This window comes from Thunnus thynnus, chromosome 2 (genome assembly GCF_963924715.1).
Source record: "Thunnus thynnus chromosome 2, fThuThy2.1, whole genome shotgun sequence".
NCBI lineage: Eukaryota > Metazoa > Chordata > Actinopteri > Scombriformes > Scombridae > Thunnus > Thunnus thynnus.
This window is the reverse complement of record NC_089518.1, coordinates 37,431,713-37,456,970: the sequence shown is the minus strand read 5'-3', so window position 1 is coordinate 37,456,970 and position 25,258 is coordinate 37,431,713. Positions and strand designations below refer to the sequence as shown.

General features: G+C 38.0%; 1 protein-coding gene across 1 annotated transcript; it reads left to right on the top strand.

Annotated features, from left to right (window-relative positions):
- LOC137169762 (solute carrier family 12 member 2-like) lies at positions 1-24,833 on the top strand. The gene is made up of 26 exons (XM_067573107.1): positions 1-777; positions 2,737-2,859; positions 3,176-3,251; positions 4,404-4,499; positions 5,644-5,783; positions 5,874-5,984; positions 8,036-8,144; positions 8,325-8,452; positions 8,767-8,851; positions 9,294-9,442; positions 13,653-13,760; positions 14,180-14,303; positions 14,450-14,551; positions 14,882-15,037; positions 16,162-16,261; positions 16,812-16,923; positions 17,014-17,154; positions 17,534-17,640; positions 18,686-18,765; positions 18,856-18,996; positions 20,270-20,383; positions 21,563-21,674; positions 21,821-21,907; positions 22,756-22,891; positions 22,996-23,063; positions 23,942-24,833. The coding sequence occupies exons 1-26, from the start codon at positions 328-330 to the stop codon at positions 24,075-24,077; spliced, it is 3,291 nt and encodes a 1,096-aa protein (XP_067429208.1). The 5' UTR covers positions 1-327; the 3' UTR covers positions 24,078-24,833.
- The last annotated feature ends 425 nt before the right edge of the window (positions 24,834-25,258 follow it).

Here is a 25,258-nt window from a genome sequence, read left to right as displayed (position 1 = left end):
AGAGAGAGAGAGAGAGTTGGTGTCCTTTACGCGCGGCACAGATCTTTGCCGTGCGTCCTGGCGCATGTACCCAGAGTTCCCCCGTGGTCAGCAGAGGAGTAAATGACTGTTTGTATGTAACTTTCACCTCAAATCGTTTAATTTGGACTCCAGTTTTATGACTGATTCCGCTCTGTGGTTCTGTGTGTCCTCTCTGACTGTTCGGTAGTCGGTACTAAATGCTGCGGCGCTGCTGCCTGGACCTCCCCGCGGTTTTGGAGCAGGTGGTTATTTCACGGTAGCACTTAGTCTGTCGGTGCTTCAGTTTTATCCTCTATCCGAGCGGACATGTCGGGACAGAAACCGTCCTTGAAGACCGGCGGCTCCGCTGAAAGCCGCTTCCAGGTGGATGTGGTGACAGAGGCATCATCCGCAGCACCTGCACCTGTCCCGGCTTCCACCGATGGATCCAAGCCGCCTGATGACTCCAAAGGCCGGTTCAGGGTGGTGGGGTTCCTGGATTCGGGCGCGCTGGGCAGCGCGATGGACATCGGGCTCCCGCCGGATGTCTCCCACGAGCCGGACACGACCAAGAGCGACTCGGTCAGCCTCCATTCAACGGGCACTGGGCATACCCACATCTCCGACTCCCACTCCAACACCTACTATATGAGGACCTTCGGACACAACACCATAGACGCTGTGCCGAACATCGAGTTCTACCGGCAGACTGCTGCGTCCTTCGGGGAGAAACTGACCAGACCGTCGCTGTCGGAGCTGCACGATGAACTCGATAAAGTAAAAGTTTTAATATCAGTGTCACATCCATCACTCTGACTAAGAATCATTTATAGTAAAAAGCAACATATTCTAATGGGAGTAATGTTGGATATTGTAGGAAGATTTAGAATGTCATTATTAAAAACTCAAGAGAGGTAATCCATTAGTGACAAAGTGCAATGAACAAGCACAGTTTGATGAATATTATTGATCTATATGTGTAATAACAACAGGTTTACACAGCCCCCTACTATACAACACAAACACACGATAAATCTTTTTATTCTGGAGACGTTAAAGTACGTTTTATTATTATTATTGTGTGAGAGAAAAGAGATGATGTTATCGTCCAAATCCATCATCATCAATCCAACATACAACATTCAATCAATCAATAAATCAAACTTTAGTAATATAGCACCTTTCCTGCAGATTAATGCATTTCAGAGTTTATTACAGAGGTCTGAGAAACTGATAATAAAACAGAACAAATGTAAACAATTTGAGATTAAAACACACAAGTAATAAAAATGATGAAAACCAATAAATAAAAAACAGTAAAAACAGATAAAAGGCAATGAGAAATGAAAGAACAATAAGAGGATAAAGGAAATAAAACATTTTAAAACATTAATAAAATAAATGATTACACAAAATAAAAAAAACATAGCAGAAAAACCATAGTAACTATTTCCTGTCTGCTTGAGTTCAGTGTTTAATTTTCTTCTTGAATGGATTTATTAATTTATTGAATCTTTTTAATGTTTGTTTTTATAAAGACAAGTATATAAAACTCTACATGAACATAAAACAACCCGAAACACAAACAATGAATAAAATTACCATAAAAATTGAATAAACAGACGTCTTAAGACAGAAAACATTCCCTTCACTCCCACCTGAGAGACTGCGAGTGGGCTCAATGACATCACTGGAGGCATGACCCAAACACACACACACACACGCACACACACAGACACACACATACAATGCTGTCTGTCATGACCCTGCAGGCACCCCCAGCCGTGCTCCCACTCCTCGGGTACAATCAGGTGGCTATATTGTACATTAACAGGGAGCATTGACAGTATCGTGACAGCAGGAAGTTACAGCTGTCTCCTCTGATTACGGTGAAGCAACACGTAAAGTGCAGACTGTTGGTTCAAATTTTACAGTAATCTTAAGATATGAGATACAGACTGGTGACAAATTGAATTAAAACCTAAAATATAGCATGTTAGTATGGTGTTATTCCACCACGAGCCTCCAGAACAGCAGATTCTCCAAGTTTCCAAACATTCTTCCAAAAGATATTTCCTCTTTTGGTGTTTTGATGATGTCAGTGAAGAGTTTTGTCTAACATGTCGCTCCAAAATCTTGCATTGGTGTTGAGTTGGCTTGATTTTCTACTCATTTATTCAGGTTTTTCCTTTCATTTGTCACCCATCTATAGTTTCAAAGAGAAGCATCTTGACATGCAGTGACATTAAAATCATCATAATTGCCATTTTACAACACAATGAGAAAACAGAATATACTTTTAACATAATTACAAAACATTGGCTCAACTTTATTTTATTTAAGTAATATTAGCGTAATGTTACTTTGCATTAAACACAAGTATTTTTGTATAAAAAACATAATTTTTGATCAACAAAGTTTTCTGTGTTACACATAAATGTCTCATATTTTGTGACAAGTAGATCAGACCAATGTGACGTCCATGTTCACGTATCAATACCAAGACTAGCAGCGTCCAGTGTAGCAACTACTTGTGTATATCTATGCCTGAAAATGATGGCTGGCCAATCAGAGCACCCATTTCTAAATTCAATTAATTAATTATGAAATGTTTAGTGATTAAACCGAGACTGATTTTTTTGTTTATCAATTCAATTCAATATCAATGAGTTGACTTATTGTCTCAGCTCTGGTCCACTTTCTCTCATTACTATCTTGGCTGTGATTGGTTGTCAGGAGCCATTTGAGGATGGTCTGGCCAATGGAGAGGAGCCCTCAGCAGCTGAGGAGGCGGCGGCGCTGGCAGCGAAGGAGGCGAAACGAGGAACTGTCAAGTTTGGTTGGGTCAAAGGAGTCCTGGTTAGTGTGAACACCTTCTCCCTGTGATATTAAACTTAAAATCATTTATTCAATTTCACACTTCATAGCCTCTGGTTATGATGACTTGAATAAAATAATCTCATGACAACTAAATAACTTCAGTTTATCAAATAAATGTGAAGAATCAGGGGAGAGGACTGCTTTTCCACTCTGGTTTTATATCGAGAATGAATCTGGAGCCGAACTGTGTGTACATGTTTTAATGACATTACGGGGACTTAAGACTCATAGTCACATCTGGGGACAAGAAGCGGGTCCCCACAAGGTTAACCATGTGTTTGTGTGTGTGTTGCAGGTCCGCTGTATGCTTAATATCTGGGGTGTGATGCTGTTCATCAGAATGTCTTGGATTGTTGGACAGGCTGGCATTGGTATGTACAAATAAACAGATGGATCTTATAAATCTGATTTTGTGTACACGCGGTCTCCATTAGAGGACTCAGGGGACCTCCTCTACTCCAGACCACCCGATAAGTATAAAGCCTTCCTCAAGATGTACAATATGTAGGATGTGCCAACTACTTAAAGGATAAGTCTGGTCTATTCAGTATTTATCTTCTTGTCAACAAATCCCACATAAAGACCAAAACCAACAATTAATAGATCCACTAACAAGAATTTGCCTGATATATCTTATTGCTCTGTGCCTTAGAGCTCCGTTGTCATCCAAAAACTATAAAAAACACACCAATGAGTCACACCACTGAACTGGTTGACATGTTCCTTCAACTACTATGAAACACACACTCTGTAGTTTATTTTGACTCTCTCACACACACCAGCCTGCTGCCAGAAATACTCATTAGAGCACCAAATGTGGATTTATCCGCCTCTGAAAATAGTCCCCAACAAATGCACTTTTTCCTCCTGTTGGAGTAACATTTGTTAAAAAGTGCAGTGGCCAGCTGTTTCAGGAAATTACTGAGCTCTTTAAAATAAAAATGAATTATACATTTGTGAGCTATTTTTAAAGATTTATGTCTTCAGTATGAACCACATTAAGGAAGTCAGAATATATTGAGAGATAAAATAACACATTATTGGTTTCGATCTTTCCATGAAATTTGTTGACAATAAAAAAAATGCAACACATCACACTCCTTTAAGTTGTAAACCCAGCATTAACTCATTAACTAAATTAAACTCAGCTGTTCAAAAACATAAAATGATTGCTATAAGATTAGATAAATGACAGTTTATGATAATTTTTTTGCCTTAGCCAGGTGGTTAGCCTGAAGACAAGTTGAGTTAACCATCTTAATGTTTCCGATTAACAGGCACAGTAGTTGTGCTATGATCAACAATGGAGAACAGTTATGTCAAGATTAGCTTGCGAGCTAACCCAAAATGATGTTACTGCATTCTGGATTAGATTTATGGCTGCTTGAAATATTTTTGGGGCAGATCTGTTTAACATGGTTGCATAGTGTGATCATTCTGCTGCGACTGAGTTGATGTTTTGAATGAAAGTCTTCTCCTCTGTAACTTCATTGATTTTGTTTGTGTGTGTGTTTGTGTAACAGGACTGACGATTGCGATCATTCTCATGGCCACTCTGGTCACCACCATCACCGGTCTGTCTACCTCTGCCATTGCAACCAACGGCTTCGTTCGAGGAGGTGAGACAACAGATGCTCAGGCTGTATATGGGCTTTTGAAAGTGTTATCTGCTTGGTGAGAAGAGTTTCTTTTGTTTATGACCCAGTTTTCCCAAAATACGGAGGATTAGAACAACACACTAGAAGATTTCCTTTTGTACATAAAGTATTTTATTAACTTTTACAGTAAAGTTAATAAAAGATAAGCAGTACAAGACAACACATTACAGTGACAGAATAAACAAAACAAAACAAATCTGGGTACATAGAAAAGTAAGACAAACCAATAAACTGAGAAAAATAAAGGGCAGGTGTGGGAGTGATGTATGAATTAAGTACAGCATAAATACAACACAGATTCATTGAAAAAATGCTAGAAATATTTACTTCCTGTTATGTTTCTTTCTTTATATACATTTAAAACTGAGACCAAACTTCATAAAACCTCCTTTCATAATTATTAGTCCATGTGATTAAAGATTCAAAAGCAGCAATGTCCGTTATTGATTTTAACTATTAAACAAAGTCAGGCTTTCATTGAATCTTCCAATGGTGGAGAACAAAGTCTGACGACTCTTAAATAGATGTTACTTTTAGTTATTGCGGTTTTGGAACCTTCTTGATGATCATTATTACCTTTCTTTCTATCTGGACAATTTTGTTTTTGTTTTAATGTTGATCAATGCGATTTTGTTTTATTATTGCTGTTGTTGTGTGGACCCCAGGAAGACTAATGACCACTTTGAGGAAGCTAATGGGGATCCTTAACAATCACTGAAGCGCCAATAAAGTCTGCCAATGCAAGTCTGCCAATGCAAGTCTGCCAATGCAAGTCTGAATTCTTGCAATGGTTTATATAATTACTGTCCAATAGTTTACTCTAGAAGACTTTTAAAATCCAAACCGTCACACCAAGTTCAGATTTTCAGCTCAAACAGCAGGGTCGTCCACATTTGTCTTTGTCTAGTTGTAAAAATCAAAACACAACCCTTCTCTGGTACATCATGCTTTAATTATCTGATTATAATCTAATCAGGGTCATCACCAGCCTGAAGAAAGTGATTACTTGATCAGCACACTTCAAAATAAAGCACCTGTGTTAGAAACCAAGCTTACTAGTGCGGTATGATGAAACTGATTGACACCGTGTGTCCCTGCTGCCCAGGAGGGGCATATTACCTGATCTCCAGGAGTCTGGGGCCAGAGTTTGGAGGCTCGATCGGTCTCATCTTCGCCTTTGCCAATGCTGTGGCTGTGGCCATGTATGTCGTGGGCTTCGCCGAGACGGTCGTCGAGTTGCTTAATGTGAGAAAGACTTATTCAAAACATCTGTCTGTGTGTGTTTCTGTCGAGCACTGATTCTGATCCATGTCCTGATGTGGTTGGTGGTTCCAGGATGTTGACGCCCTGATGACCGATGAGCTCAATGACATTCGAATCGTCGGGACTCTGACCGTCATCCTGCTGCTGGGAATCTCTGTAGCTGGGATGGAGTGGGAGGCCAAGGTAGGTCTTGATAGTCCACACTCAAAATCCTCTACTGACACCTCAGAGACTGACACAACATTGACAGTACAGCTGTTGGAATTATGTTTAAACAGTGTTGCTGTGGGATTACTTCAGTGCTACTGAATGGTTTTCTGGGATTGAGACAGAAGACATTCAAGTCTAATAAAGAAGCAAAGAAAACCAATAAACAAAAACCTGTTTATTTAATTTCAGTTTGGGGGAAATATTTACATGTTATTTTCAAAATGTCTGACTTTGGCGCCATGTAGTGATGGTATCAAAAAAGACACCTTGTCAGACAGCAACACATGCTTTAATTATCTAATTTCTGTAAAAATGAAAACTTATTCAATCAGAAGAATTTGAAAGATGCTGTAATTATAGAACAATCTTCATACTATATGAGAAATGAATTGCCAAATCTGATTTAGTTTCAGTTTTTGTTAACAATGATAAATTAACTATCTGTAAATTTGTGAATCTACTGACAGACACCACAGAAAGATACTTTTTAAGACCCTATTTGTAATTCGTGTCAGCGGTCACATTGTCTAGAGCCTTTGGGTCAGTTCACCAAACAATAATGGGCTGCTTGTGATATCTTTGATACTGTACCAACACCCTACTCTGTGCTGTGCTGTACCGTGCCAATTTCCACAGAGAAATCTGTCCAATTTATCCTAATGCAGCTTGTTCACTTAACTTATTGAAACCTGAGAGAACTGCCTGGTCGGAGACAATCAGATAGTCATGAATTTCAATGAGGAATGAAGACTGTCCTCCCAAGAAAAATGGCACAATCAGTTATTTCAGGAATTGCCCCAAAAACTACATATGTTTACATTCAAGTGACAGTGCCATCTAGTGGCCGTAGTTATTATGACACGACCAAAGGAAGAAAACAGGTGATATTATTATAGAGCGACAAAGTCCATGTAGGAAGGAGGTCAGAGTGGATAGATGGGTCAACAAAACATTGGATTTTAACACAAGAGTTCACTTCCTATCTCCAACTGCGAGTCAACACCATGACCATGATCATACTCTGACATATTGTGATGTTTAATTTGGACTAGTTGTTGGAGGAATGCCAGGAATACATCAAGGACCACAATCACATTATGTCTCTTCACATAGTGCCAAATAAACTAAACTAAACTAAACTAAACTAAACTAAATACCAACAGCTAATTTCTATTTGATTCACAAAAAATACATGGACACCACTCCCCACATTTTTCCAGGAACAACCACATCCAGGACATTTTCTAAGCTGGTATGAATTGAAAACTGATAAATGAATAAATTTCGTTTGAAATAAAAGTGACATTTTTCGCTACTGTTTTCTTTTTCTTGCTGTAAACCAATCAGATAAGAGCCAGGATGGCTAATATGAGCATGTTAAATATAACATAACATAACATAACATAACATAACATAACATAACATAACATAACATAACATAACATAACATAACATGTAGCATCTTGCTATCTTGCTGCTGCCAGTCTGCCTTCATGTACCTGCATGTCTTATTGTGGTTTTGCTTTTATTGTGTCAGACTAATTAATGTATTTTACATACTGTGCATGTTTTTTGTATCTGTGCTTCTGCTTTGCATGTTCTAGTTAGTGTCTAACAACACAGCTCAATGTGGTCTTATTCAATCTACTTTTCTATTAACATTAATATCTTCATGTATTTATTGTCTTGCATATCTTGTACCATGAGTCTCTGTGTTGCATGTTTTAAGGATGTCCTGAATGATGTTTTTTATTAATATTATATATGTTCTTCTTTCTTCATTTTATTAATTGTTCCTGCATGCTTATAAATGACCTCAGTAACTTTGTAATTTCAATCTCATTTTCATATTCTGTCTTTAGGGTGACTCTGTAACATCTGTCCAGGGACTAGAGATGAAAAATAGCCTCTTGGATAACTCTGGCGCATTTACAGCAATGTTTATTAATGTGCCCTGCTAAATAAACAAATAAATAAAAATAAAAAAATAAAGTCCTTGATCCTCTCTCTCCTTGACGCCCCAGGCTCAGATTGTCCTCCTGGTTATTCTGCTGGGAGCCATCGCCAACTACTTCATAGGAAGCTTCATGCCAACAGAAAGCAAGGAGCCCAAAGGATTCTTCGGCTACCACAGTCAGTCTGCATCTTCATTTTCCCCGCCAAACACTAATTGTCTTGGTTTTGTTCAAAATGTTGGTCTATTCTATGACCTAATCAGTCTACGATGTACTCTACCTGATCTCGTCACTGCAAAAAGTGTAATCAAAAGTCCAGCCTACATTTTCGTCTGTTTTGGTTTGCTAATTTCAATAGCGGCCATCTTTCTCGAGAACCTGGGTCCAGACTTCAGAGAGGAAGAGACGTTCTTCTCTGTGTTTGCCATCTTCTTCCCAGCAGCCACTGGGATCCTGGCTGGCGCCAACATCTCTGGAGATCTCGCTGTAGGTTTAAATATTCTCTTATGTTTGGTATTTTACATAAAGTGCAATTTATAGTATCTGGTACACTTATGTGACTAGTAGTTGACAAAGAGAAAAAATCTTCACCTGCAGAAAGTCTTGTTTTAGTTTAACGTGGAAGTGATGTAGAAGTGTTCAGTACACTGTGACATCACTGTTGATACGTGGTTACAGGCCAATTAAACTATATTTTTCAGCTTGGTATTGAGTCATTAATTTTGTGAGGCTGAAGGTAAAATTTAAATCCTTAACTGAGTGGACAATAAAACTGAATCTCCTCATGTCTCCACCTTTAGGACCCTCAGTCAGCAATCCCTAAAGGAACCCTGCTGGCCATCCTCGTCACAGGAATCACCTACGTGGTTATCGCCATCTCTGCAGGTTAATATTCTGCTTCTAATCTTCTGTCAGTTGAGTGTTACTCATCAGAATTCATTGTGTGTATCACTGAGATCTGACAAAAATCACAAAACATTTGCAAAGCTGATTTTTTCAGTGTTTTAAATCCTTCATTGTTTACATCCATGTTTACTAGCTGCGGTTCTTGACGTATTTCCAGCCACCTGTAAATCACTGGAACAGTGTGAAACCACTGGCAGGACTGTGAAATGCAAACAGAGGTGTAAAACATAAAATAAATTACGAATCAAGTGCAACATCTGTGGCGTCTGCATTTCAGGAAAGTGGAAAATGTGTAAAAAAACTAAATATAACCAAAGAAACGAGAAGAGTAGAAGCGAGGGGAGTAAGAGGGGAGTAAGCCCTGTTCACAAAGGTTTGTCACAGTAATGTCATAGTGTGCGTTGGTTTTCTCCACCTTCAGGCTCCTGCCTTGTGAGAGACGCCACCGGCGACCACAATGACACGGTGAGCGACACGGTGAACTGCACCGACGCCGCCTGCACACTGGGATACGACTTCTCCATCTGCAAGGAGGGAGGCTGTCAGTACGGCCTGATGAACGACTTCCAGGTAACACTGCAGCCAATGACACACACTCAGCTCCAGGTTTTTAGAAACATCTGCATTACTGATTTATTTAGGACTGAAACCAACTTTTATTTTAATTAGCGATTTATCTGCAGATTATTTTTTCAGTTAGTTGATTAATTTTTTTGCCTATAAAATTTCAGGTGAAGTCTTCAAAAGTCTTTTCTGTTCATCAAACTGTCCAAAACCCAAATATACTTACTATTATGTAAGACAAAGACAACCATCAAATCCTCACATTTAAGAGGCTGAAACCAGCAAAGGTTTGGCATTTTGCTCAAAAAATGACTAAAATGACTACTAGATTATCAAAATAGTTAGCAGTTTCATTTTCTGTTGATATATTGGCTGTTAATGGATAAGTGTTTGATGAGAACAGTGGAGAACTGGTGGGTGAAGTTTGATGGTTTACTACAGTCACTGGTTTCAGCTTCTCAAACGTGCAGGTTTCTTTTGTATGCATCACTGTAAACTGAATATCTTTGGGTTTAGGACTGAAGCAGAACAAGACATTTGAAGATGCCACATCGTGTTCTAGGAAATTGTGATGGGCATTTTTCACTATTTTCTCATATTGTTTTAGACTAAATGCTTAATTTGTTAATGGAAAAAATGATTGGCAGATTAATTAATAATACAAATTGTCATTACTTGCAGCTTCAGACTAATTTGTACCTTTAGATTGACACCAGAGCAGCTTTGATGCCCCTTAATATTATTAATGACTGTCCTTTTGGATTCTCCAAATGGCCATTTTGAGTGTAATATAATGGGTTTTATTTTTATCACCACCATATTTGTGACAGGATGTGGTTTCTAAACTAACCAGACACACCTACAGGCAAATATTTCCATTCAAAAATGGAAAAAAAAGGGAAAAAAGGATATTTTTGATCATGTTTGTGCCTCTTTAAGTTTGAGTTTTTGATCGTAAATGCAAAAGAGTTGCCTTTTATAGGAAACCAGGATGATATACATGCTCCAAATTGTTTGGAAAATGTCCATCAGGTGGAGGAACATGAGTGGTCAGACGATCAGACAGGTTGTAAACAAACCCCCCAGTTTAGCTAAATAAAATAATCCATTTTATTTGAGGTGAAACTCATCTCTGATGTAATACAAAAAACATTTTTTGCTAAATTGAATGGATGTTTATAACGGACAGATAATATGAAACATTTGAATGTGTAATATTGTTAACATTTGCCTTCATGTTCTCTTCCAAATAGCAAACTTTATTTATAAAGCATTTTTCAAAGTAGAAGTTACAAAGTGCTTTACAGGACAAAAAATACAGTAAATTAAAACAAGGAGAAAACATGTAATAAAACAAATTTGTTAAATACAGTCTAAGACTGACCTAACATGGCAATAAACAGTAGACATGAGGCAATATCAACAAGATATCACAATATTTTAAACCAAATGCCTTGACAGATATATACAGTATCTTGATATAATATGATAATATAGATTTTGATGCTTTCAGTAGATATAAAACGTCATTTATAACGTAGATATGATGACCAATCATTCATTGTTCATTTCACTGAAATAAAATAGTTAGATAAACTCTGAAATATGTGTTATTTAACTATAATAAGACAAGACTTAAGAGGGAAATTTGCCTTTTCCACACAATGCTGCTGCTGTACTGTACCAAATAATTCAACTGTAATGCACATCATACATTTCATAAATACCTAGATACAAAGTAAAAATCAATAAAAACTCAGAATTCTGAAATATTCAAAGTAAAGGTTATCATTCCTTTAACTTTCTTATATAACTTGAAACAAAACCCAGAGGATACTGTATATGGATTAATCACAGTACTGAGTATTGATATTATTGATATGGCCACTGTGTGTATCTGTGTGAAAATCTGGTTCATAAATGAAGCTCATTAACAGATTCTTTGTCACATAAAACCTGCAGATTCTAGTTCTAGTTGTTTAACAGAAGTGTGAATCGTATCAGACTTGTACTGTGATCATGTTTCTCTGCATGTGGTTGTTGATGGCTGCGTGTCTGAGTGTGTGTGTGCATTCCTGTTACCTCATCGTGACCTTTTTCCAGTATAAACACCGACCTTATCAGGACCAGTAGTCCTCATGGGGACCAAATCCCAGTCTTAATAAGGCAAAACGTCATTTCTGAGGTCCTGGTTAAGGTTAGGAGTAAGGTGTGAATTGAGGTTAGGAAAACTGTGTGTGTGTGGGTCTGTCATAGGCTACTTTTGAGTACAAATTTCATGCTAAAGACCAGTTGATTGGGGACAAATTGTGTCTCCAATTAGGAAAAAGCTGGTTTTTGGGTCAGTGGTTAAAGTTAGAGTTAGATTAAGTTTAGGGTAAGTCTCCAGGAAAAGTAATGTAAGTCTATGTAATGTCCCCAAAAGTGATCTAGGACAACGTGTGTGTGTGTGTGTGTGTGTGTGTGTGTGTGTGTGTGTGTGTGTGTGTGTGTGTGTGTGTGTGTGTGTGTGTGTGTGTAGGTGGACGTCATCAATGCTCTCATTCAGTTCTGGCTCCAACCAGCGAGAAACCTTGTGACTCAAAACAACAGTCACTATTATCTCTGCTGCACTTTGTTTGGGAACAGCTCCGTCACACACACACACACACACACACGCACACGCACACACACACACACACACACACACACACACATAGCTCAATGACACTGATATTCCTGACACGGTGCACAATCATGTCCTTCACTACACACAGAAACACTTGCTCTCGTTTTATTTTATTCTGCTTTTTTATTTTAAACAGCTTAGTAAAATTTAAAAGAAAAACCACTAAAATCTACCAGATTAGCAGATGTGAGTAAAACTAACATCTGTGTGTGTGTTTCTCGTCCTCTTACACGCTGCTGAAGCTTGGACGAGGTTTCTGCCTCACATGACTAACGACTAACAGACATCACATAATGTCGGTACGTATCCGTGTTTGACAACAGAACAGAGATGTTTTCTGTCCTTCAACTCAGCTCAATGCAAATATTTTGTCATGAAGAGATTTTCATATTCAAATATTCTGTTCAGGAGCAAACAAGAATGGATGTTTGCTGATTTCTAAAAGAACAACTGTTGGTTCTAAGGACGGTGATGGTGATCAGTTGGTGGATCCGCCACTTTAGTCCAGACTGAAAGATGAAACATTTATCTGATGGATTGTCATGAAATTTAATACATTCAGACATTCACGGCTCCCAGAGGACGATCTAATACCTTTGGTGATCCGCTGACAGTTGTGCTTTGAGTGAAATGCCTCAACAACTATTGGATAGATTGTCACACCGTCATGTTCCCCTCAGGATGAACTGTAAAGACTTTGATGATCCTCTGACTTTTCCTCTATTGCCAACGTCTGGTCAAAATTTACATTTGTCAAATACTTTGGTTTATGACTAAAAAACTGCTAAACTTACGGCGTTCCCACCAGCCTCAGCTACCAAAATGCTTACATGCTAAACTGAGATGGTGAACATTATACCTGCTAAACAAAAAGCATGTTAACATTTAGCTTCCACATGTGCGCACTAGAAAATGAGATGCTGCTAAATGTGTTTCATCCTGCAGCTCAGTGACTTCATTATGAGTACGTTCATAACAAGCAGTTTATTGAAACCCTGCAGCGTTTTATCCTTTTAGATCAGTCCAACAATACAGTTTTGTGTCATTCGGTCAAAGGTATATAGTTTGTATACAAACTATAGTATACAGATAAGACAAGATAAATGGTTGGTGGTGATTGGTTAGAGGAAAATGACAAGTCAGCATCGATGCAGACTGGCTGTCGGAGGGTTTTATTGTCCACTGCTGCTCCACAATAACTGGTTTGGGACGGACGTTTTGGTGAACCCTCCATGTGAACATGCAAACCAAGACAAGATGTAGGATCAGGACTGAGTCTGGGTCATATGTTCTCAGCTGGCATAAACACCACAGAAGAAGAGAGCAGACAACAATCCCAAAACCTCTAACCTGGAGGGACGACTGCTAAGCTACCTGTCAGTCATGTGACTTGTTTACAAACCCTTAATGGATGGACATTTCTCAGTTTGAAATAAATGAACTATATATATGTGTGTGTGTGTGTGTGTGTGTGTGTGTGTGTGTGTGTGTGTGTGTGTGTGTGTGTGTGTGTGTGTGTGTGTGTATGTGTGTGTGTGTGTGTTGCAGGCGATGAGTCTGGTGTCGGGCTTCGGTCCTCTGATCACTGCTGGGATTTTTTCTGCCACTCTGTCGTCGGCTCTGGCGTCGCTGGTCAGCGCGCCCAAAGTCTTCCAGGTCAGAAGCTACCTGTCAGCTCTGCTCTGATTTTATTGTTTTGTAATTATTAATATTCAACTATTTATCTATTAAATTTTATTTGGTTTTACCAGAAAACCAGAACAATTATTGAACACATGACGCACCAAATACTAATTTTCCTTCCTTTTTAATACCTTTGTTTATATCCTTACAGTTTATGTGAATGAATGAGGGGATGGATAAACAATTAAGTCAATAACTAAAAATAAAACAAGCATTTTAAAGTACATTATGTGTGATTGAGATATGGATCATGTTGAATCTACTACAGTACTACACAGGTCTGTCCCACAGCCGCTGTTTTAACATCAAATCTGTCTCTTAACAGCTGAATTAACAAATTATTAACTTCATAGATGAAATGAATGACTGAATAAAAGCTGTTGTGATTCTAGGCTCTGTGTAAAGACAACATCTATCCGGGACTGGGCATGTTTGCAAAGGGTTATGGGAAAAACAACGAGCCTCTCCGAGGTTACGTCCTGACCTTCTGCATCGGCCTCGCCTTCATCCTCATTGGTAGGCTGCTGTACGCATCACTGCTGCTCCATCCACATACAAACCTAATTATTTAAAATAAGACATTTCTTTGAATGATGAAACTGTAAAAACTCCAGACCAGGACCAGGACCAGAAACTGAACCTGTTTGCTGTTTGTCTCTTAGCGGAGTTGAACATCATCGCTCCCATCATCTCCAACTTCTTCTTGGCCTCCTACGCTCTCATCAACTTCTCCGTCTTCCACGCCTCCTTGGCCAACTCTCCAGGTAAGTAAAGTCACAGTTTCATGTTTTTATTCATATTTTCAGTTTGTGCATTTAAAAAAACAGCCAGAATTTTTAAAAAAAGTCAATATATTGCAACAATTTTATGCTCAGATCAGGAGGAAAACTTGGTATATTGATAGATTGATAACAATAAAAGGAAATACAAGTGTAATAAAAATAATAAGATGCAACAAAGTGCAATGGAAACAGGCATAGTGAATAAATTATGTTGTACATGAATCATGTGACTTAAACGAGACGGAAACATCAGATTGGCTGTTGTCCTTCTAGCGTGGTTCTTTTTCATGTCATTCTCGTCTCTCGCCACAGGGTGGCGTCCCAGCTTCAAGTACTACAACATGTGGGTGTCTCTGGCGGGGGCGATCCTGTGCTGTGTGGTGATGTTTGTCATCAACTGGTGGGCGGCTCTGGTCACCCTGCTCATCATCCTCGCTCTCTACATCTACGTCGGCTACAAGAAACCCGGTGAGAACATGACGGCGTCACATTACGGCGTTCATACATTCAACATGAATGTATGACTCCAGAGAATGTGACGAAACTGCTCTGATTGGAGCTTCAGAGGTTAAACAGGCTTCTATTATTATGTATTGGTTCTATTGTCTGCACAGACCTTACCTGCCGTACTCTACTCTACTCTACTATTCTCTACTGGCCTTGATTTTACACTATTCTTTACTCTACTGTACTCGACTCTACTATCACTATTCTTTACTCTGTTAGACTCTACTCCAATCTCTGCCTTACTCTTCTCTACTCAAATTGACTCTACTCTACTGTTTTCTACTCTTCTCTACTCGACTCTACCGTTCTCTACTGGCCCCGACTTTACTCTGCTCTACTCGATACATCTCTGCCCTATTCTACTTTACTGTACTTGACTCCACTATTACTATTCTTTACTCTATTGGACTACTTCAGTCTCCAATCTCTGCTTTATTCTCTTTCTTTATACTAGAATCAACTCTACTCTTCTCTACTCTACTATTCCCTACTTGACTTGACTCTTCTCTACTCAACTCTTCTCTACTGTTCTCTACTGGCCTTGACTTTATTCTACTCCACCCTACTCGACATGACTCTGCTGTATTCTAATCTTTTGTACTCCACTCTACTATTACTAGTCTCTACTCTACTTCAATCTGGTCCAATCTACTGTGCCTTAGTCTTCTCTTCTCTACTCGATTCAACTCTACTCTTCTCTAATCTGCTTTACTCTACTTTTCTCGACTCTCAACTTTACTCTGCCCCACTCTTTTCTTCTCCACGGACTTGACTTGACTCTACAATACCGCCAGTCTACTTTTCTGTTCTCTACTATTCTTTACTCAACTCTTCTGTACTCTTATTTTCTCTACTCTGTGACACCAACAGCTGATTAGTTGGGTCAGGTGTGTTTAGCCAATTGAACTGTAAGGAATCGACTTTTGATCTGAAATAAAAACCTCTATTAATATCTCCACAAGAGCCAGGTTGTCTAATAAACCCTACAGGACTGTATTTTACTCTACACTTTATCTCATTGCCCCTTCAACTCTTGATCACATTATTTTATCAGCACTGTAACCAGTTTGTGTAATTTCCTGCAGATGTGAACTGGGGTTCGTCCACTCAGGCTCTGATCTACAACCAGGCTCTGACTCACTGTCTGAACCTCACCGGAGTCGAGGACCACGTCAAAAACTTCAGGTCAGCTCGAGGGTTTGAGTTGGTCTTTGATTCTGTGTTTAGACGTAAAACTGTTAAAGCTTTTATTTTCACTTAGACCTCTAATTCTTAGATCTGCATCCATTGATGCTGTTTTATGGTGCTTTAGATAAAAACATAAAGCAGAATGATATTGCAGAAAAAGATGTTTAGACCACAGATTAGTAACAGTTTAATTAAATTCCTCAGTAATTCCTTAGTTAACAACATCTGTTCTAGTGTTTGGATCAAAATTTAAAATCCTTCTTAAACCTAAAACTTCTAAAACCTCCTTAAATTTGAGGTCTAGGAGAGTATAATCTAGTGCTGAAACAAATAGTCATTAATTGATTAATCGATCGAACTAAAAATGCCAAACTTTTGCTTGTTTCAGCCTCTTAAATGTGAGAATTTGATGCTTTTCTTTGTCATACATGATAATAAACTTATATCTTTGAGTTTGAGACTGTAGAAATAAAACATCTGAAGACGTCACTCTGGACTTAACTTATAATCGTCAGTATAATCATTCATCTGTATTCTATGTTTGCAGGCCGCAGTGTTTGGTGCTGACCGGTTATCCAAACTCTCGTCCTGCTCTGCTTCATCTGGTTCATTCTTTCACCAAGAACATCGGTCTCATGGTCTGCGGTCACGTCAGGACTGTACGTACACACTTCAAAGGAAACATCCACATAATTAGATAATAAGAGAAGATCTTCTCCTTCCATCACCTGTGTCTCTCTTCTGTTCAGGTGTCTCGTCGGCCGAACTTTAAGGAGCTGTCGCAGGATAACGCCCGCTGTCAGCGCTGGCTCACTAAAAAACGTATCAAAGCCTTTTACTCTCACGTCTTCGCTGACAACCTGAGGCACGGGGCGCAGTTCCTCCTGCAGGTAACAACATCTGGTCTCCAAACCTCTGTAAGAATAAGAGCTTTCTCTCCAGCATTGAGCTGTCAGGTCTATGAGGTGGATATCTCATTAATTATTATATGATAATTGATGTGGGAGTCATAGCAGGTTTTAATGCTGTGTTCTTAGTTCTGACAGTAGTACATTTTATCCAAATCATTCTAATCTATCCTTTTGTACCTCAATACACATTTAATCTACTAATGTCTTTCAATACGAACACTTTCTCACATACACAACTACTTTCCTTTGGATTTTATTTTCTGTGAGGATTATTTTCCTGTTTTTTTTCTTCTAAAAGTCAGAAATAGCTGCAAGTTTTCTGGAACATCTGGTGACGTGTGGCTTGTTGTTTCTTTAGTCTGTCGGTCTCGGCCGCCTGAGGCCGAACACATTGGTTATGGGCTTCAAGAACAACTGGAGTGAAGGAGACATGAGAGACGTGGAGATTTACATCAACACCATACAGTAAGGATTCATCATGTCTTAAAGGTGCAGTGTGTAGAATTTAGTGGCAGCTAGTCGAACGGACTTGGCAGAAATGGAATATAATATTCATGAATATGTTTTCATTAGTGTATAATCACCTGAAAATAAGAAACGTTGTGTTTTCGTTACTTAGAATGAGCCATTTATATCTACAGAGGGAGGCCGCCATGTTGCACCGCCATGTTTCTACAGTAGCCTAGAACGGACAAACCAAACACTGACTATAGAGAGGGCCTTTCAAGTTTTTTGTGAGTTTTGCAGACACCGTAGGTTCTCCTACACACTTGGAAGGGGAGGAGGAGGGGGGTATTCAGTTGGTTGTAATCTGCAACCTCACCTCTAGATGCCACTAAATCCAGCACACTGGTCCTTTAAAAAGCTAATAACATTTTACAAAGGTACTTTTTTTGCACCAAACATTTTTGAAGTTTTGGATTAGTGTCCACCGAGATTCATCTGCAGCCAGAAAGGATGTTCAGCCCTGGTGGGCTTTATAATTTATAATACAGAGATTCAGCAGAGGACAAAATGGCCAAACATTAGTTTGTATAACTAGAACTAACTATAACTACATTTTTAATTTGGAAGTGTCAGTATCAGTATTTGGAAAACAAAGATCACTTAACACTTAATGTATTTATCAAATTAACACAAACTCTTTAATAATCTTATAAATATTATTCTATGCAACATTAGGATACATAACAGCAGAGTGATGATAAAACAGATTTTTAATTGTTTGACATCTATAGTTACTTTAGAAGAGAATGAATTAATGTTTCATGTAACTCTACAGCTGGAATTCTTTATTTTTTGTATTCCAGTTTGAGTAAAGTTCATTTTTGCTTTCTTTTATTTACAATAGTGGACAAAATAAAATAGAAACATAAAGACAAACACAAACTAAGTGAATGAAAGACATTTTTTTCTTTTTACTCTTTATAACTTTACATTTGATCTATAAATCATATTCCCTCTGCAGGACGATGAAGTCTTGAGTTTCATTATGTGTTTTATGTTCCAGTGATGCCTTTGACCTGCAGTTTGGAGTCGTGATCCTCCGCCTGCAGGAAGGACTCGACATCTCTCACATCCAGGGACAAGGTACATCAGTCCGTCTGTGTCTGTATGTCTATCAGTCTGTCTGTATATCTACTGTATGAACTGTATCTGTCTCTCTGTGCGTCACTGCAGATGAACTACTGTCGGCCCAGGAGAAGCCACCGATTGGCAGTAAAGACGTGGTGGTTTCTGTCAGTGTGACTAAAGACTCAGACACTGACTCCTGTCCTTCCAAAACCACCAGCAACCAGAGCAGCCCGCTCATCATTAGAGGTAAAAGAGGGAGGAAGGAATTAAGGCTAATCTTCTTAGCCTTAACATCTTGTTATTTTTCATTGCACATTTTTTGTAGTCTATTTGTAGTGGATTTTTAAACTGGAAACAGACAGAAACAGCTAAACAAGCTCCATTAAATATAAAACATGTAAATCAGAAAACTTTGGAGTTGTTGGATGGCTGATTGTCTCTCTTTTGATGACCCTAGACTAGTGGATTCTCCCTGCTTCCAGTCTGTCTGCTAAGCTAGACTAAATACATCCTGAACCTGTCTCTATACTAGACACTCAGGGTGTTTCAAACCTGCGTTGTTTAGTCTGGTTGAATTTGAATTTGGTTTTCCTCCTTGATACAATTCGTTTGTGCAGATCTGAACACTGGAATCAGACCAAAACAACCACACAGAGACCCTTTAGAGGAGGTGGTCTTGGTTTGTTGTTGGTGGGAACGTGATTTGACGTCTGCCTGACTGACTACAAGGCTGCAAGTTTGAGCAAAATGTAGCCAGGTGCAGCTTTGCATGCTGGGATGTTGATGAGTGAAATCAACAGTTGCTAACAGCTGTCGCTTCTGTCTGTGGATTACTACAAAGGGGGAAAATGTAGTTAGGGCTGAAAGTTCTATTTATATATATACTATATTAGTATTATATATATATACTATTGAAAGCGTGGCCCAAGCATACGCCCATGCAAATAGCCTAAAATGATACTGGTAAAGTAATTCTCTGACACGCCAAACCAGCAGAATTCTTACAAAATAAACCATCATATCGTGTGTGGTGCCCAACAAACAGTGCTGTCCATGGTTCTGAAACAACTGCTCAGCGATAGTCACATGTATCTCAGCCAATAATGTTGTTGTTAAACAGAGGGGGCAAAAAATATACCTGAGGGGGCTGAGTCCCCTTAAAACCCCTTTGTGGCACCGGGCCTATGTTAGATCTTGATTGAAGTAGCTTAATTCAGTTGCTACACTTGTCAAGACCCCATCATTGCATGCTGGCATGACACTCCTGATCTCTGATAAACATCATAATTAATAAAAGGAAACAACTTTATAACGGGTTGATTCTCTTGTTATCTCAAGATAACAAAGCTTGTTTTCTCTAGATAATGAAATGATTAACTTGTGATGACCTCATCATTGCAAGGTGAGGAGTTAAACCACTGGAGGTTAACAAAGACAAGATTTTCAGGGGATGTTAACTTTTATCAACTCTTTTATTTACTTAATGTCCTGCTATGTTATTTGTTGTCACCTGCTACAGACACCAAGTCTCCTCTGAGTCTGACCGACCAGCGACTGTTGGAGGCCAGTCAGCAGTTTAAGAAGAAACAAGGCAAAGGAACCATCGATGTCTGGTGGCTGTTTGATGATGGAGGTCAGTTTTATGTCTAATATCTATAATGAATAAAGGGCTTGCTGCACAGCAAGACTCAGCTTTGGACCAACTGAAAACTTCTAGATATTTATTTAAACATTTTCTGCAAGTGGACGAGCTTGTTTAGCCTGAAAAACATGTCGCTCACTCTAGAAGAAAAAGAAGTTTTAAGTTGGTCCACGACCATGTTTTGAGTAGAAAACCCCTTTCCTAACTTTTGATTCATGTATTTGATATATGTAGATTTATAGTGGTTAGTATTTTGTGTATTCCTGCTCAAATTAGTTCATGAAACAAACAGAAATGTCATGTTATCACATTTTCCATATGGTTTTCTTTCACTTGAGGTTTGACTGCTGATCAGAATCAGGTTTATTGGCCAAATATGTTTACACATACAAGGAATTTCTCTCCAGTTTCTAGTAGCTGGTGATGTAATTACACACAACAATGTTCAGGAAGATATACACAGACATAAAGCCCAGATGTCATCTTGTTGTGTCCTCTTCTTCTGCAGTGGTTTGGACAGAAACAACCATTCATTTGCATTTTGGAGTGCAGGAAATTTGTTTAAAATATGCATAAAGTTTGGATGCACACTTGGCTTATGACTGTTTTACAATGACATGATGTAGATGTTTTTTTTTATACTATAATGAATTAACAAAATGATCAGAAACCAGCTTACAGAATGAATCCATCACGCTTTAAACACATTTTTAAACTCAATAACAAACTCAGATCACACTACTGTTTTGTTCAGCATTTGTAGCTAAAAGTTTGTCACGTAGAATGTGCCTCCTCCGTGTTTTATTACAGAATATAGAATATGAAAGACTGAGGAGAACTTTACAGCAAAATGTTTTAGAAAACCTCATGACAGACGTTTCATGTCTCTTTGTTGCTGAATCTTCCTCGCTAGATAGAATTTTTTTTTTTTCATTTTAAAATTCTTGGATATGAATTTTAACAAATATTAAAACACAAGGAAGTACATCACCACATAAATATTTATGTTAAATTACAAAAAAACATTTTACACAGTGTGAATGTGCAGTAAGTTCATGTGATTTAGAGATAAATAGCAACAAAAACAGATGCAGCAGAGAGGATAAGGAAAATATTAAAAGTAAATGTTAAACTTTTATGAGTAAAGTGAGTTTGTGTTTGTGTTTGCAGGCCTGACTCTGCTGATTCCCTACCTGCTGACCAACAGGAGCAAGTGGGGCGACTGCAGGATTCGCGTCTTCATCGGCGGGAAGATCAACCGCATCGACCACGACCGCCGAGTGTGAGTCGACACTTTCACTTGAACAGGAAACAAAATCTTCACGACTTTATCTGATTTATCTCAATTAACCACTTCAGACGAGTATAAACGAAGCGTCTTTTTGACTTTCTACATTTCTAATTTGCTGTTATCATCTGTCCCGTCAGGATGGCCACGCTGCTCAGCAGGTTCAGGATCGACTTCTCTGATATCAACGTCCTGGGAGACATCAACACCAAACCCAAGAAACACAAGTACGAACTCTGATTTAGTTCCTCGAGTTCACTTAAAACAGCATTACTCACTGAGTTCATGAGCTGATATGATGATGTAAAAAAATGAATTACAAAATAAGATTTACAGTGTTTGAAAAGAATGATAAAATGATTTTCAGCACAAAGTTGAACAAATCATTAGGAAATTGAGAGACCTGGTTCATCAGAAACTATTCTTTAAAACATTTATGAATGTAATGTTTTGCACTAAAGGATGCACCTTCTTTACTTACATAAGATTTTAGTAAAATTCATATTTATTCGAACAGAAGCAGGAAAACATAAGTGTAAAGAAAACATTAAAAATACATATCTTAACATTTCTTTCAGTACAAAAAATAAGGACAAAATTAGAAGAAATAAGAGAAAAAATAAAGCAAAAAATTAATGTATTTTAATAGAATTAAAGTCTTGTTTAATTGCTGATTCATGCGAGTCCCCATAATCTATATGCTATATACTTTCAGCCCATCAATTCACCTTCAAAACAAACAAAACATTTTGTTTTCATCCTGGAGTCTGTAACACGTGAGTCTACAACTAAGAGTTCCCAAAACCTACATACAGGTGCTTTAAAATAAAAAAGAAACTAATTACATTAAAAGATGCCAAATATTTCCTGGTTCCAGCTTCTCAAATATGAGTCACCTTGTACTTTTAATCAATTAGTTGAGAAAATAACAGGAAGTTTAATCTATAATTAAAATAATGGTCATCTGTAGTCTTAGACATTAGTTTAAACAGGTTTCAATTTGTTTATATATAATAACTTATAATAATAATAATAATAATAATAATAATAATGATATTTCTATATTATCTTTCAGTAAGCTGAGTTTTAAGGAGCTGATCGAGCCGTACAGGCTGAAGGAAGACGACATGGAGCAGGAGGCTGCGGAGAGGCTGAAGGCTCAGGAGCCCTGGAGGATCACTGACAACGAACTGGAGCTCTACAAGGCCAAGGTACCGCCCAGATACTGCTGCCATATCAACTCTGACCAATCACAACGCTCCGCTTTAGTTAGCCGTGACGTTAGAGCTGTTTATGTGATATTTGTGACTTTCAGACCAACCGTCAGATCCGGCTGAACGAGCTGCTGAAGGAACATTCCAGCAACGCCAAACTCATCGTCATGTAAGGACTTTTCTGTTTCCTGGTGAAAAATACTGTTAAAACAGTATTAAGTTCTTTTAAAATGACATGAAAGATACATCATGTTCTGTTATATATTTGAACTCTTTCCTATCTGGAGTTTTTCTAACAGAGCGTGTTCAGAGCAGTTTATTTGAACTTTGTAGCGTTTCTTTATTAAAGGGGTAACAATGCCGATAAAAAACAGATCAAAGATGTCTGATAGAGTTCAAGAGGGAGCCTTAAAGTGACTTCATACCTGAACCCAGTAGTCTAGTGAATTCTGCCTCCACCTCTCACTGCTGACTGAAACACCAGTTTCCACAGATGATCCTTGTGCCGAGTCAGAAGCACTTCTGTTTTTCAATGGAAGGTTGTGTAATTAGCGAATTGTGCATTTTCCGAGGACGGCCACTGCGCCTTCTATTACTGGTAGTTTGAGTCTTCCTGTACCTCCAAACCACTGCTGCAACTGTGTTTTGGCCAACACATCCTCATAAAAAAGGCTGGAAAAAACGATCTATCTCTGTGAGGAGAAGGCAACAAATCGGTCTCTCATTATCGGCAGAAATGGCCGATATTTCATTTTAGAGCTTTTATCGGCCGATACCGATGACGTGCCGATAACATCGTGCATCCCTACGAGTAATGTTCTTCTTTTCCTTTGTTTTTTTCTTTTCTTTTTTATTATTGTGTTTTGTATGTTTGACATATATGTTTAAAGCAGAATAAATATAATGTTTAAAAAAATAAGTTCCACTCTGACACCACAGGAATAAAAAAACACATAAATCAACCATTTAATTTGTCAGTCGTTCAACCACTTCAGCCGCCAACCTTTAAAGCCATCGCTGATATTTTCTTCCTCTCTCTCTGTGTAGGAGTATGCCTTTGGCCAGGAAGGGCACCGTGTCGAGCGCCCTCTACATGTGCTGGATGGAAACGCTGTCTAAAGACCTCCCGCGTCTGCTGCTGGTCCGAGGAAACCACCAGAGCGTCCTCACCTTCTACTCCTAAGACCACGTTCACACCAAATCCAGCAATGCAGCTCTCCTCTTCATCTGAATGGAGGCGGTGCGTTTACGCTGCAGGAGTCGGGACCGCATTATAAAAAAAACTAAAAAAAAATGCAGCGGCCATCCGGCAAGAAGTTGAACCGACTGACCGTGAAGTTAACACACACACACACACACACACACACACACAGTATCCACATACAAATACACAGTGTCTGTTGGTCTCTGTGTATATTTATTACAACAAATATCATTGTGCTTTGAGTTTTGTGTCACAGATTTGAAAGCCTCTGCTGTGAAGTGTTAAAGTCTAATTTTGTCTTTCTGTTTAGTCTTAATTTTAGTCGATTTCCATCAGTTCTCGTTAACAAATTAATCGACCGAATCATTATTTAAATGGCTGTTTCTGTCTTTCTCAGTAACAGGAAGTATAAATGTGTTTCACTATGAATGAAAAGTGCAGTACAAATTAAATGTATTATTATTTATTAGTATTATTATTATTGTTATATTCTTTGGCTTATGTGTGTTTTACATGAATGAGAGTAACTACAGTAAAAATTAACTTGTTCTGTCCAGTTTTAATGTTTATTGATTGTGAGAATATTGTGATTCAGGTTTCAGAACGTGTGCTGGTTTTCAGGTGACCTGTGATTATGAAATGGTATTTTTTTTCACTGGGGTTAAAATAGTGAGAGACTGTATCTCTGGTAACATTATTTTGTACATTATTTTATTAAAATATTAACTAAATCAAGCCTGTTTTCAATCAGTTTTTTTATATATATAATTATTATTTATAAATTACAAGTGAAGAAACTGGTAAGACTGTGATCAAACAGCATTCAAATCCAAACAATTGACATTTTTAAAATCATTTTTTATGCTTTATTTAAATATTATTTACAAACAACAAAGCAGTAAAAACATTGATTTACAGATCCTTGTTTCTGATGAAATAAACAAAAATAATGATACATACAGAAAAATAAAATAATTGTCATTAATTAAAATTTTGTAAATTTGTATGCATCTCAACATGTTTTTTGCATATTTATAAATTCATATTTTTAGGAATTTAATATATTTTTATTAGATATTTTTATACACACAATGAAAGTTTTTTTCTATTTGTTTCTTTTTTAAAAAAAAACAAACAAACAAAACTTTGTATTATTTACG

Excerpts from the sequence above, each read along its gene's own strand:
- LOC137169762 (XM_067573107.1), top strand. The coding sequence starts at position 328 with ATGTCGGGACAGAAACCGTCCTTGAAGACCGGCGGCTCCGCTGAAAGC. Across the intron at positions 14,304-14,449 it reads CCTCGCCTTCATCCTCATTG|CGGAGTTGAACATCATCGCT; the intron begins GTAGGCTGCTGT and ends TTTGTCTCTTAG. Across the intron at positions 16,924-17,013 it reads TCTGCGGTCACGTCAGGACT|GTGTCTCGTCGGCCGAACTT; the intron begins GTACGTACACAC and ends TCTTCTGTTCAG.